We start from the raw sequence: 14,497 nt of genomic DNA, 5'->3' as shown, positions 1-14,497 counted from the left end.
ATGTGTGGAAAAGTTCTCATTAAAACATCCATGTGTTCAGTAAATAAAAAAATATATGTCATGATTAAATATTTTCATTGATTTTTTTGTTCTTGGTTTTTTCTCGATATACTTCAAACGACGCGGTTTGATTCTGGCGGAACGTTTGACCTGGACTACCGTTTCCTTACGGACGAGTATGTACAGCGGACCAAACCTAAAAGCCTGGCATAATGGAAGTGTAAGTTTCTTTATTTTTTGCATATTTGTTATCGACGTATGTTTATTATGTTGTTTGTAATGTTTAGTGTTTCACAAAGGGACAAGCTTGGCTAAAGCTTAAGAATGGCTTCACTTTGTGGGAAACGCTGGTTCCATGACGCATTTTAAAGTGTCTTCAGTCCGATTGTGGTCGAATGTAGGGATAATCATGTTAAGATTCACCATTTTTTCAGTCACAGAAGAACATGCATTTCGTGCCAACATTGTGTATCCATCTATTCATTACAATTTTATATCCCTTTAACCCCCAGCATTAACAATTTGCCACAAAACAAAGTTCAGAGCTTTCGGCCACACCTCCTCCTTCCTTCAGTGACCAGAGAGCTCAGGTGTCATCATGTGACTTCAGCAACACATGAACATATATAGCTCACTAAATGAAGACTGTGACGTGTGGTTGAGAGTCTGAGAGTGAGAATGTTGACCCATGAGTTTAAGTTATTTGGTTCAACTTTTTCAAAGGTCAAAAATAATGAGCGTTGTGTTTTTCTCTTCTCAGGAAAAATGCTAACGCTGCTATGCTCAGTAACTACGAGGTATGTTCTCTATCTCCCTTCAACATTCTATGTTTTAAATGAGGAGATGAAAAAATACCTAATTGTCATATTTGGTCATCTGTGTGTTTCGCAGGTGTTCAAGCTCTTAACAGATCTGAAGGCACAAAGGAAAGAGAGCGGGAAGAACAAAAACAGCTCCGGGCAACAGAATTTAAACACCATCATGTATGAGGTCGGCTCACATCCTCAAATTCACTTTACTGACTTTAACCTCCTCTTTTTGCCTGATGTGTCACATTTGCACTTTTAGCAAAAGTTGTTTTTATATGTTTTTCATCACAGACACTCAATTACCTGTCAAAGACGCCATGCAGCAGACAGAGTCCAGAGGTGGTCAAAGAGTTCCTCACCACCATGATGCCTCATAAACTGACCAAGTTAGTATGAGCACACTGAGACAGATTTTCACGTTTTAAAGCTGCAGTGCATAACATTTGGTAACTTTTGTGGATGATGTTATTATTCTTAATGTGTTGACTCTTCATGAACAGAAAGGATTCAACATTATTTGTATGCTGTGTCCATCTGAAATCAGGCTCTGTCAAGCAATACTGTCAGCATTTATCCCGTCAAACTGCTGAATTACTGGATTTGTGAGCAGTAGAATTAACATCTGAAATGTTTCGTGGGTGCATCTTTGTGTTTTCAGTCAGAAACCAACCTGTTTGCAGCCGTCATGCTTTACTAGCACACTGTTGCTGTTGCCTCCGTCAGGATTGTATCAACTCATTTGACAGTGCGTGTATTACGTATCGTATCTTTAGGTACCCTATGATTCCCACCCCTATGAACAAACCACTTTTAGGATGGTATTTGCTATTGCTATTTGTATTTGGTGGATGCATACAGTTTATTGTGTACGGTGTATGCATTGTTCTGTATAACATGTAAACAGTGGTGATAATGTTTTGTATCTTCAGGGCGGAGAAACTGCACCTCCTGAACCACCGGCCGCAGACAGCAGTGGAAATCCAACTTGTAAGTTTTCCTTTCACCAGTTAGGGTTAACTTATTACAGTACCTTGTATAAGATACTTGTCTTTATCTCGTTTTAACTGGCGTATGGTGTATTGGTGTCCAGAGTGTCAGTTACTGAAACTTTCAGAACATTTGGCTGCGTATCAGTTTCATGATCACAGAACATAAGTGTCAAGGCATACAGATGTTGAGGGTTTCATACATCAAATCCCTGGTGATATTTGGACACACTGAGGTGCAAAGCATCAGCCATACTTTTACATGCACAGTTTAATCAAGCTAAGGCCATTGTCTGACTAAAACTGGCAATCAGACAACTTGCCTGACGTACTGTTCCATGATTACTTCCAGAAAACAGGATTTAGAGCTCCTTAAAACTGAAGGGAGGAGCTTGACATACATTAAACTCAAATTTATGAACTAATACTATTTGGTACTGATCGTACAGTGCATAATGTGTCAGAGAGCTTCTTTGCTGATAATGAAACATCAGCCTGCTAATTAAACCAAAACATAAAGGCTGTACATGACGAGCTGAATCGGCATTAACCTCAATACAACCCCATAAAGCCAAAAAAAAAGCTGTACATTCAGGTTCTAATTCTGTGCAGGTTCAGCACAATAAGTGGCCCCTTTTGCGTTGTCATTGGATTAATTATTATTTTTAGATAGCCTTTTTAATAATTCTGCAGAAATGGAAGACCTTTTCACAGACACAGACAAATATGGTTGTGTTTTTCTTTTCCTGCTTGCTTTTAGTTGGTGGAAGAGAGTGAGGAGCGTTTATCCGAGGAACAGATCGAGGAACTCATCCAGACAGTCTCAGGCATCCTTCCTGGTGACCCTGAGCAGGTAAACGCAGCTCCGGCTGAAGAAGAGATGGATGAAGGTGGTGAACAATCTTGACGTGACCCACGGGTGAAGAACTGGAGTGCATAAATATTAGAGGACTGGACTGGTTGCATTTTCCTGGGTCACTTTGAATCATTGTCGAACTGCTGACAGAGAAGATCCAAAATGGCTGCCCAACCATGGCTCAGTTTACCTGATCATCAAAATATTCACATAAATGTGACTCATTTCATGAATGGAAGGAAACCAGGGCTGCAACAACTTAATTAATCTATTATGATTATTGATTAATCAGTTTGAGAGTTGTGGGTTTTTTTAATAGTTAAAACAAGGTTTCTGATTTTTCAGCTTCTTAAATCTGATTATTTTCTGGTTTCTTTGCTCCATATAACAAAGAAATCGTTTTGGTTTGTGGACAAAACAAGTCATATGAAGACATCATTTCCAGGTTTTTTAGAAACACTGACCAACATTTTTTTTTCAACACCTGACGCTTTATGGATCAAATAAGTAGTCGGTTAATCGAGAAAATAACCGACAGATTAATCGATTGTAAAATCAATCGTTAGTTGCAGCCTTAAAGGAAATGAGCACGTTATGATTTCACTGGTGACTGAGATCAAATGTGCACACTTTCATAAATGAGATGTTTGGACAGTGAGTCACACAAAGACTTGTTTTGTACCCGACTCGTCTACCTTCTGTTTCACATCACATACAGTCATTTTCCTGCCGAGGCACATGTTGTATTTTTGGTTTCTGACTTAATGTTAGGTGCCAGTTTCAAAATAAGTGCTTTTGTAAAATGGATGATTTCCAGCAATATAATATACTGTGTCACTCATGCAATTAAACTTTCAGTTGGTCAGACAGCAGGATTAGAGTGGCTTTTTAATAACAACGACAGGAGACAGATTTAAAAGCAGCAGAAGTGCGTCTGCAGCTTTTTGTCACCTTTTAATAACACGTTCAGCAAGCAAGCACGTCAATGCCACATTTTGTTTTCATAAAGACCTGAAGACATTTTCTGTATGTCAATGTGCTAAACAACACCTGCACAACATATAAAAATGGGAACTTGTGGTTTTGTGTGGTGCAGCATCACAGACGAGGAAACTGAAGCTGAATTGCTACAATCTAAAGGTTTTCTGATGGCGGTGTCACCGTTTTTTCCTCTGGATTATCAGTAGGTCAGTGTATGCAACATTAAAATGAAACCACCAGTGGGAGGCCCGTAAACATAACGCATCGGTCATTATATTATTTAGGAGTGGTTTAATCATCATTGTGAGATGTTACAGATTTGGAGTTCTGCAGCCACAGATATTACACAATTATAACAAACTGCAGGCTGATGCACGAAACCACGATCTCTTCAACAGCTCTGGATTAGGTTGTTATTCTGTTCTGGGATGTTGAGAAATAACTGAGGAAGGATGTGCTCTCTGTTAGACTCATACTTTTCTCTTTTGGGTTTCCTGTTAATACATTACATCCATTTCCTGTTCTTTCATAACACCGTGTCAAGGCAAGATTATAGAGATTATATGTTATGTTCGATGCCTTTTACTCACACATGCAGGTATCTTATACATACACACACACACACATTTTAACCTAATTAATGTATAGATACAGTCCTCAATTACTGTAATTCTGTGTGTAAACTGTAAAACTGCTGTAAAAATATAGTTTGATAAAACTTAAAACCCAGCAAACCTTCATGTTAGAATGGCTCCATGGACACCACACTGAGTCTAAAAGCCATATAATTGCCATATACTATAAATACATTTATACTGGTTAAAACCTGTAAATGGTTGTTTTGATCATGGGAATAGGGTATAAGACTGCTGTGAATTGTAGGAAGGCTAAATGCAACTGGATTAAGAGGGGACCAGAGGTCACACAACTGGGGTAATGGTTCACTTTTCAACCCTCCAAATGTATGTGTGTGTGTGTGGGGGGGGGGGACTGCAGTGGCTTAGGAACAAGTCTGTTCATGCTGTTGAGTAAGTCAGCCAAAGTCCAGATTCAAATCTCATGTTTACACTTCACAAACACTTCAAATCTAATCTGACAGAGAATCTCTAAAGAAGATTAAACACAACAAATAAACAAATCCAATGGTTGCAGCAACTCTTGTAGAGATCAGCTGGATTTTTCCAAACAACTGTGTAAATTAGACACATTTCTGTTTTCATTTTTGAAGAAATTTCCTTTGTTTTCCTTTCTGTTGAATATGGACCTGTGGTCAACAAGTCTATCCACTTACATTTAACTCTAGATTTTACTTGCGTAAGTATAATTACAGCACTTCATATAAAAGACACTTAAATACCAAAGGTAAATCTGCTCTACATGCCAAAAGGCTGATAGAAAATTGATTTATTCACATACTTCAGTTTCTCATGCCCAACTTTGCTTTCCCTCTGCTTATTATTCCAGATTTGAATTATTGCACAGCACCTTGACACTGTGTTTTAAAACGTTCTATATACATAAAGAGGATTATTATTATCATTGCACATTAACATGTAGCTAAAGATTTAAAATAAATGCAGTGGAGGAAAAGTTAAATTATTTCGTTATGGTATAGGACAATAACAATAATAACAATGTTGTACTTTAAATGTTTTGCTTTGTTGCATCATTCATGTTTCTTGTTTAGTGGTCATGTTGTGTTTTTACTCCTCCACAGAGGCCGCAATCTGTCATGAAGATCCATAGGAGAAAGTATTACGCTTTTTTTTTACTTGCTGTATGTTTCTTTTTTGATTTATGTTGCTTACCTTTTGAATAATGATATTGCTGCTTGTCTTTTGTGTTCACTGATATTTGATATATTGAGGAGAGATTCCACTAAGGGTTTTCTGAATATCTCCTGCACGATGTGTGTCTTTATTGTTGTTTCACTGCTTTCGTGTTTTGTTGTGAAAAATAAAATCAAGAAACCAAAAACCAATAGTCAGACTACCATAGTGCTAGTAATAGTAATATACAGTCTCTTATCAAAGTACACCCCAAACTAAATGAATGACCCATTTCAAGTTAAGTGCTTTGCAAATTGAAATTAATAAAAATTAATATATCATAATCTATTATTTGAATAACGTGTATCTAACTAAATTTAATTGAAAGGCAGAGGGACAATTTGTCTCTATCAAGTCGATATGCATGGGAAAGTATTGTGACAGCATTATGGTATCAGGCGCATAACTAAATGTAAGTGGAGATAAACAAAGCTATACACACTTATAACCACACATACATAAAGAATGTGAATAAAAATCTGTCGAAGAATAAAATCAAAATGAATCAAATAAGACGGGTAACCTAAACTAAATCCCATGCTGAGATTGAATTTCCCCTGTGGGCTTTTAATCAAGAGAATACAAATCAATGAGGTGAAGTAATTTTAGCCTCCAGTGTGAAGGAGGGGAGGAAACAGCGGCGGAATTGCCCTTTAACACGCACACCAATCGGATTCCTCCAGACAGATGCGATGTCGAATTCAGAGCGTCCCATCGACCAATCAGCGCTCAACTTGCTCTGCCTGTCTGCGCTCGTGCTCGCGCTCACTGTGTTTTTTTCCCCCCTAAACGACAGAGACGGTACAAACTTCAGGGTGAATGTGTATGTGTGTGTTTTTTAAATCACGAAATGGCGCAGACGTTTCCGCTGTGTGACCTCCACCGGTAGCGTCTCCTCATGAAGGTAAACCGCGTCACCTCTGTGCGGAAAGAGCCGCTCTTCGTTCGTATGTCAGTAGTGTTTTTCCTCGAGATTTGGGCAGTTTCGCAGACACTGGTGAGTGAACACAATTGTTCAGTTATGAAGAAAAAAACGCTTGTTAGCGAAGCTTCGTGTGACACTTTGGGTTTAAAGGACGCAGTGACAGGTGTGTGTTGCCCGCTGGTCCTGTCACGGTGGGTTTGACTGATAACAGGTCATTCACCTGGAGGCTGACCGCCGCGGGTACATTTTTTCGCAGGCAAGACACATCCTGAATTGAGGCCAGATGTTCGTGGCTGCTGGGCTTCGCTTCATAATCCCGTTAATCTGCCGTAACACACACATCTTTGGCTGCTGTGATATTGTAGCTTTGCACCTAGTTTGTACAAAAGTCAACATGATTTACGTGCCAGTATTAGTCGACAAATATGGAAGATATGGATCTCTGGCCAATTTAGTTTTTTCTCCTTCATCTGATGAAATAGTCAAAGCAGAAGACCTAGTTTGATGATTGCGGAAAGGAAATCGTTTTTGATTTTGACAGCAAACATTAGTGCCAAACCGAATACTTGATTAATCAGTTATTAATCAATTACTAAATTAATCATCACCTATTTAGATAATTGATTATTTGGCTTGAGTGTTATTTAAATAATTAATAATTTGCTCCTCATAACAAAGACCTCATTTTTGGTTTGTGGACAAAACAAGACATTTGAGAACACGTCAAACATTTTCTGACATTTTATGGACCAAACGATTGCAGCCCTAGCAAACATCTTATCTGGTGTGCAGGAGTTTTGGGCCTGGGAGTCTGTACCAGTGCAATACCTCATTTAATGTCCCCACACGTGGTCATGCTTTGATTATTGTGTGATTAATTGTGTGCAGAAAGAGCAGTAAAAGCCCCAGCTTCTCTGGAAGGTAAAATGTGGAAGTTGCACACGCCCACTGTTTCCCTTCTTCAGCAGGAAATCAGTGTCACTGCTCCTGACTGTGAGGAACAAAAAGGCTTTCTTGACAACCTGTAGGTTACATATGTCACCACTGTGCACAAAGCCTGTTCAGTGAAAAGGCATCAGTTGTTCATGATGCAGATGCAGTTTCTCCCCACCACTGAGGAGGAAGCAGCAGAAAGCATAGAAAAGCTCATACACATGAAAAAATGTAATACAATATATCAAAATATTAACCTTAGCCTAGGGTTGCATATTTTTGTTAGACTTTGGCAGGAAGTCAATACTTCCTTGTAGGAGCCAGTATTGCATTAACTTAGTTTAAGGTTACTTTAAATGATTAATACAGGATTACTTGTTGAAGTGTAATGTTACAACCGTAACAGTTAAAGTAGTGATTAAATATTCTTGCAAGGAAAGGAACGTGGCTTTGTGGTCCTTTGATGTTATTTTAGCAATTTTGTAGGTTGATGTGTCCGTCCATGACCATCCACCCATTTTCTACCGCTTTATCCTAGCAGGGCCACATATAGAGACAAACAACCATTCACTCTCACACTCAAACCTATGGTCAATTTAGAGTGACCAATTTAACTAAATTCTTAGTTGTGTGTCTGACCTGAAGAGATAGCTATTGTCTGAATGTTTCAATTTTTTTAAAAGTTATTGTTTTTGCCTCTTCTGTAATACATGAACTGTTCATGGCAATTTTCTTTTATTCATAATGTGTATAAAACCTTGTGTGCAGCAAAGCCTATCTTAAACCATTGGCCTAAATCTCCAAGTGGCTTAATCTCTGCATAGAAGCGCATTACAATTACACATAAAGCTTGTGTATACCACTGGACTTAGCACGATTAATGCAGCATTCAAGAAAGTATCCCTGCTCCCAGGTCGAGACGTCCTCATTTCCAGCTGTTTTTCCTGTTTGCTTTGATGGTCAGTCTGAATTTTATGGGCAGGCTACTCTTGCACGGAGAGATGAGGTTTTCCCACGTTGCGTCCAGATGTGACCCTCCCTTCACATCTATTCAAACAAGATGAAAAGGGGACATATTGCATTTAGCTTCCCTACGAAACCTGCTATTTGTGTTATGAATTAGTGTGGTTGTAGAACTTTAAATGTGGCTTCCGTACTATAATGTTTATTATTGTTAGAGTTATTAAAGTCAGAGTTATGAGGATTGAGTTTGTTTTTAAGACTTGTGTGTTGTGTCATAGTAATAATAGTGAAAGGAATGAAACTGCTAATGTGCACATCTTAGGAGATACAGGGGGGAAGTAGCATGAAAGCCTTGTGTGGTAATCTGACCATAAACAAATGGCTCTGCGTTTCAACGTGGCAGAAACTGTCAGCACAAATGAAAACATGAGGAGGTTGTAATTAGTGACTGCAGATACACTGTCTCGGAGTGTGTTTGCATTTCATGCCGCAGTGAATTTTGATATGGCTTCAGAGTCTGTGGCCTGCCAGAGGGAAGTTGCAGAATTGCATCTTTGTTAACAGAGTGGATGCATTTTCGATCCTTTGAAAGTGTGTGCACGTGTTCTTGGCAAAATAATGCAGCAGCCACCATCGCACCCTTCTTGCTGATACTACAGTAGCACGTTCATGAGGGGCAGTGGCTAGTTTTTGCAGTTTTAGACATTTAGAAAAAGATGAATAATGTTTTTTTGTTGCTTAGCAAGTCATGAAATAATTATGTAAGATGTTTTACAAATTGGTTTTAATAGTATCAACTAATTCTGGTGCAAATCTTCCTTGTTTTCCATACTGTAGGGACAATGGATAAAAGAAATGGTCAGCTGTGGAATGGAACAAGCCTGGATCTTTCTCTCTAACACTTGGACCTACCAAGGAGTGAGGAGTCCTCTCTGCATCTCAGCTGCACTCTTGTCCCTTTCTGACTGTCAAACTACATCAACTGCCTTTTACTGAAATTGAAGGCGTCAAGCAGGATCCCCGTAATTCTCATGCCCTCTTGACTTCCAAACGCACCCAGCCACCATGAGGACCAGCAGGTCAAGCCTGCTGCTGGGCTGCATGCTCCTTTGTTCTGTGTCTCTGCTCTACCTGGGCATGAGTGGGATCGAGTGCCCTCAAAAAAGCCACCGGCACCGATGGATGGAGCTCAACCTGGGCTCAGTCAATCAGAGCCTGCCCCTCCCTGAACACTTCCCAGAAGAAACACCACTGATCTTTATTGGAGGCTTTCCCCGGAGCGGCACCACACTCATGCGTGTCATGCTGGATGCCCACAATGCCGTGCGCTGTGGTGAAGAGACCCGAGTGATCCCTCGCCTCCTGGCCATGCGGGCCACCTGGAGTCGCTCTGTTAAAGAGAGGATACGATTGGATGAGGCAGGCGTCACTGACCAGGTGTTGGATTCAGCGGTGAGAGCGTTCTTGTTAGAGGTGAGCTGGTCAGTGCCTCATGCTGGATGTAGACCAATTTATCTGTTGGGCTGATCAAAAAAAAATTAAATCAGCATTAGTCAATTATTATTTATTAATAGTCCAATTATTACAAATAAAAAATTGCAATGTCAGTAAAAAAATGTATTTCTGTTGTGACCTGTTAAGTTTATACATTATTTTTTTTGAAAAGGCTGAACATGTTGTTCGATAACAGGTTACTGAAGTGAAGCGATTTTTATTTTATTATTTATTGACATTAAACATATATATTTTATTAAATGGAGGGGAAAAAAACACAATTGGCTAAGTATATGGGCCAAAAAACTGGCATCACTTATCAGCCAGTTGCTGCCCTAATTTATAAAACTTGGCCACAGAAAAAGCCATATGAGTTGACCTCTGCGTCATGCAGTCTGTGTTAAAGAGTTAAGCCTGAAACGCACACATCCATCTGCTAATCTGCAAACATGTTTGCTTGTTGAGGCCGTATTTGCTGCGTTATATGTAAATAGATTTAAATGATCCACATTGAGTCATAGGGCTGCACAGTAGTGGTGAGCACTGGTGTCTCACCACAAGGAGGTTCTTTGTCTGAATCTTGGTTTCACATGTACTTGTGTTTTTCCACTCCGGCTTCCTCACACTATCCAGCCTTCAGCTCAAAGGATAAGTGGTAGTTAATGAAGTAATAACAATAATATTGATTTATCCACTTCTTATTTTCAAGTTTTCTCATCCTAAAATGTAGGTAAATCAAGCCGGTCACAGTTTTTAGAGCCCAAGGTGTTCAAAGCTGTACAAATTGTTCAAATAAATAAGTGTTAATCTACATTAAAAGTAAAACCAAGCATTACTATTCTGAGTCTCAATAAGAATGTGTAATTGAATGTCATGGAATTCAATTCAGTTCAATTAATAAAACTTTATTTGTTCCAGGGGGCAAGTAAAAGCACACAAAGTGGTTGTCAACAAAAAACACAAAACAAGAGTGCTATGTTCTGAAGAACATAGCTTTGTTAAAATAATCACTGTTTTCCCATATGTGTTTCTAGGTGATAGTCGGCCATGGAGAACCTGCACCTCGCCTTTGCAATAAGGACCCTTTTGCCTTGAAGTCTCTGTCATACCTGGCTCGCATCTTCCCTAAAGCAAAATTTGTGCTCATGCTACGAGATGGGCGGGCAACGGTCCACTCCATGATATCACGCAAGGTACACTCGTTTACTGTTACCAGGACAAACCTGACAAGTTTGTTCCAGCGCCAGTTCCATTTTGAGTTTTCCAATATCTGTGTATCTCTCCTGTGTTAATATGATCTCTCCATTCACAGGTCACCATCTCTGGCTTCGATCTGACCAGCTACAGGGACTGTCTGACCAAGTGGAGCAGCGCAGTAGACACCATGTTCAGCCAGTGTCAGGCAGCCGGGAAAGACAGATGTCTGCCTGTTCACTATGAGCAACTTGTCTTGTACCCGGAGGAGGAAATGAGGAAGTTACTTCACTTCCTAGACCTGCAGTGGGATCTGTCAGTGCTGCACCACGAAGAGCTGATTGGAAAGGCTGGTGGTGTGTCTCTGTCCAAGTGAGTATGTGCCATGTAAGATTTCCACCTGCACTGCTGTTTAATGAAACAATCCTACATACAAAAATCTTTAGTACATTACATTATACATTTGTATATATATAGACCCCCACTGACATCTCACAGAATGAGCAATCAAAACACGGTAACAACAGGTGACGCACAATGGTAGAAAAATGTGAAAAGCACTGTAAGGTAAAAAAATTTTTAATGAGCAATATAATAAAAAAATACATCTCTAGTAGCAGATTTAATTAAATAATAACCGTCCCAGTGAATTACATGCATTTTCTTCTTGACAGTACTTTATGTGGGTGAAAGAAAGGTGACACAAGGAATTTAAAACTCAGATCCGTAGATTGATCCATCCACAGCAGCAAGTCAGAGAGCAGACTCAGGAATCAAACCCCAGTCAGTGACCTCTGAGATATTTTTACCTGTTCTACCTATTTTTATCTACTGTTGCAAGTTGAAATCAATGATGCAGGACAAGAGCAACACGAAGGTGCAGGTCAGGTGAAAAAAAATGACTGATGGATAACATGTGGAGCAGTGATATTTTTACTTTAATGATTGTTTAGCCTTATACTGTAAGTTCAAACCAAAATACTCAAAACACATGTCAAATGGCTGCAAAACCTTCTTGTTTGTGTGCAGGCGATAAAGCAATATGTTAAAGATATCATCACCATACAAAATTGTAGATAATTATTTGTTTAATGCTTATGGCTTTTTTCTTGATTTGTCAGTTCATCATTTTAGATACAAAATGTGAAATTTTGTTAAATGCTTCAAGTTTGTTCATTCTTAATTTTTGTCCAAAGTATATGCAGTTTTATTGGCATAATTCTGCTTATCAATGACATTAAATTGATTAAAGTGGTAACAGGCAACTTTAATTCAGCTTTCATGAACTAATCATTTGAGCTGAAGTCTTATGTTTATCTTGATTTTCTTTAGACTGAAGACTTTGTGTCATTACTTAACTTAAATCACAATCTCTAAAATACAGAGATTCCGTTATTTAGGCAAATTGTGTTGGCTCTGTATTGGCTAATTTGCCTGTGAGATTTTCCACTTCTTTATAAAAGATGGTGGTGTTTGTGTCCGTACAGGGTCGAGCGATCGACAGATCAGGTGATTAAGCCGGTCAATACAGACGCCCTGTCCAAGTGGGTGGGACACATTCCCTCTGATGTGTTAAACGACATGGCTGAAATTGCACCCATGCTGTCTCGTCTTGGTTACGACCCTCACGCTGACCCACCAAACTACACAAGATCAGAGCCCTTGGCATCACCATTCAACAACTCACAGGTGAGATTAAGACAAATGGGACGTTTTCTTTCTCTTTTTTTTAACACGGTGTAAAACACTCAAATTTAGGAAGCAATGTATTTTTTAATTCCATTTTTGAGCCCAGGTTGCTTGTTTTGTGTCAGCGCCAGTGTGGACTTGACAATGATATAAAACAAAAAAAACAGGTATTATATATATATATATATATATATATATATATATATAAACAATGTATAATAAAAGCACTGCACATGTAATCATCCAAATTCTCAGTCAGGCTACACTGTAGCAATGTGATGCTCCATTATAACTCATCGAGATCATTGTTTACCAAACTTTTTTATATCGCAACCTACTTTGTAAGGACAAACCACCAAGACCCAATTTACACTACAAATTATTAAAGGAGCAAATTAGTTCATACTATTATTTCTGATTACTTGTACTGAGATATACTGAATGTATCACATCATGTTAAAGGAATCACAATCTTGTATGCTTGTTATGTAAAACAAACAGTAAATGCATAAATCTGAAGTAAAAAGCAGGGAAAAATTCTGTATTTGATGACCCCAAAAAAAACAAGGAACCAGATGATCATTATTGGAATCAAATTCGGAAACATTTGAGTTCAAATGCAAATTAACTTTTAATTTCTACTCATCAGTGAACTCTGAATCTTTTCTTTCTTTTAAGGGTTTGAAAACAGCCGGATCTTCAAACTCCAGTTAAGGAAGAGGAGGAAAATCCGTTTTTTTCCAGGCTCCACGATATGAATGCACCTTTAACAGACCAGCTCTTCAGTAATTACATCTCATATGAACATTTTTTTAAACTGTCCCATGTGTATTTTTGACTTGTTACTAAGACTTGAGTGCAGTGTTGGCTCCGTTAAAATCCAGATTCCTAAAGGGGTTTTGGGTTTAAATCAATTAGGCCTGATTCACACTAGCTGTGGTTGTGTTATCATTTCGGTTTCCATGTGAACAAGTAAGTGTTCACACTTCACGTGTTGACATTGTAGCAGCAATTTTACTTAAAACTGCCTCTTTTACAGTAATTTTAGCTGAATGAATGAAAAACATTAATATTATATTTTTATTACAATTTTAGCAGCTGTGCAGATTATCTCTCTTGTCTGAGTAAATATAAATCATCTGACGTTTTCTGTTTATGATAAATCAGAAAATTAAGTCATAATCATATTGATGGTGTGGGGAGACAAACAAATTGCATCCACGATGCACACCCAGTGTGAACCGGGCCTTACACTGTATCTGAACCGCTTGAGGTTCACTGCTTCTCTCTGCATTCTCCGATGTGTCCTTCACAGTGAACAGACATTTCAATGCATCTTTACACCTTGTACCTGCAAGTATTTCAGCATGCGTGCCGGTGGTTATGGCTTCTCCACAAATGTGAATGTGTCTTGACACAAACCTTTTACTTACTGAGATGTCAGTCAGTGTCCAGGAAGCATAATGACTGTATATTTTTTAAAGATGTACATTTATTTTCTTAATAAATTATTTTGGTGTTGACCATTTGCCATTCAGGAAACTGAAAAATGTTTACTCTGAATTGAGAATTTGTAATTGTTGTATGTTGTTGGACATGAATAATAAAAAAAAATGCCCTAAATGTCACCTTTATAACTGTAATTAGTGTATTTTATTTACCAATATTTTAGCTCCACACTAATTGACTGTCAGCGGAGATATACTGCCCTCTAGCGATGCAAAATTTAAACTGCCTGACAGGCAAGTAAACAGATGAAGTTCAACATTAAAACCCTTACGCTACAATGATGAACAGAGTCACATGGGTTTGGTAGTACTTTGGAATATCATTGTCAC

The 14,497-nt window shown here is 38.6% G+C and overlaps 2 protein-coding genes across 4 annotated transcripts; both read left to right on the top strand.

The window, feature by feature from the left end:
• Positions 1–69: 69 nt before the first annotated feature.
• Positions 70–5,615, top strand: crcp (calcitonin gene-related peptide-receptor component protein). Of its 2 annotated transcripts, XM_058627056.1 has the most exons (7): positions 70–220; positions 761–797; positions 892–990; positions 1,101–1,195; positions 1,739–1,796; positions 2,556–2,714; positions 5,350–5,615. In XM_058627056.1, the coding sequence occupies exons 1-6, from the start codon at positions 213–215 to the stop codon at positions 2,700–2,702; spliced, it is 444 nt and encodes a 147-aa protein (XP_058483039.1). In that variant the 5' UTR covers positions 70–212; the 3' UTR covers positions 2,703–2,714; positions 5,350–5,615. The 2 variants fall into 2 exon arrangements, with proteins under 2 accessions (XP_058483039.1, XP_058483038.1); XM_058627055.1 differs by lacking the exon at positions 5,350–5,615 and having other exon boundaries at positions 2,556–3,518.
• Positions 5,616–6,215: 600 nt separating this feature from the next.
• tpst1l (tyrosylprotein sulfotransferase 1, like) lies at positions 6,216–14,296 on the top strand. Of its 2 annotated transcripts, none has more exons than XM_058627054.1 (6): positions 6,216–6,365; positions 9,120–9,755; positions 10,811–10,969; positions 11,089–11,342; positions 12,458–12,659; positions 13,338–14,296. In XM_058627054.1, the coding sequence occupies exons 2-6, from the start codon at positions 9,348–9,350 to the stop codon at positions 13,371–13,373; spliced, it is 1,059 nt and encodes a 352-aa protein (XP_058483037.1). In that variant the 5' UTR covers positions 6,216–6,365; positions 9,120–9,347; the 3' UTR covers positions 13,374–14,296. The 2 variants fall into 2 exon arrangements, with proteins under 2 accessions (XP_058483037.1, XP_058483036.1); XM_058627053.1 differs by having other exon boundaries at positions 6,216–6,458.
• The last annotated feature ends 201 nt before the right edge of the window (positions 14,297–14,497 follow it).

This window comes from Solea solea, chromosome 4 (genome assembly GCF_958295425.1).
Source record: "Solea solea chromosome 4, fSolSol10.1, whole genome shotgun sequence".
NCBI lineage: Eukaryota > Metazoa > Chordata > Actinopteri > Pleuronectiformes > Soleidae > Solea > Solea solea.
Note: the sequence above shows the minus strand (reverse complement) of the source record. Positions and strands in the feature narration are given on the sequence as shown.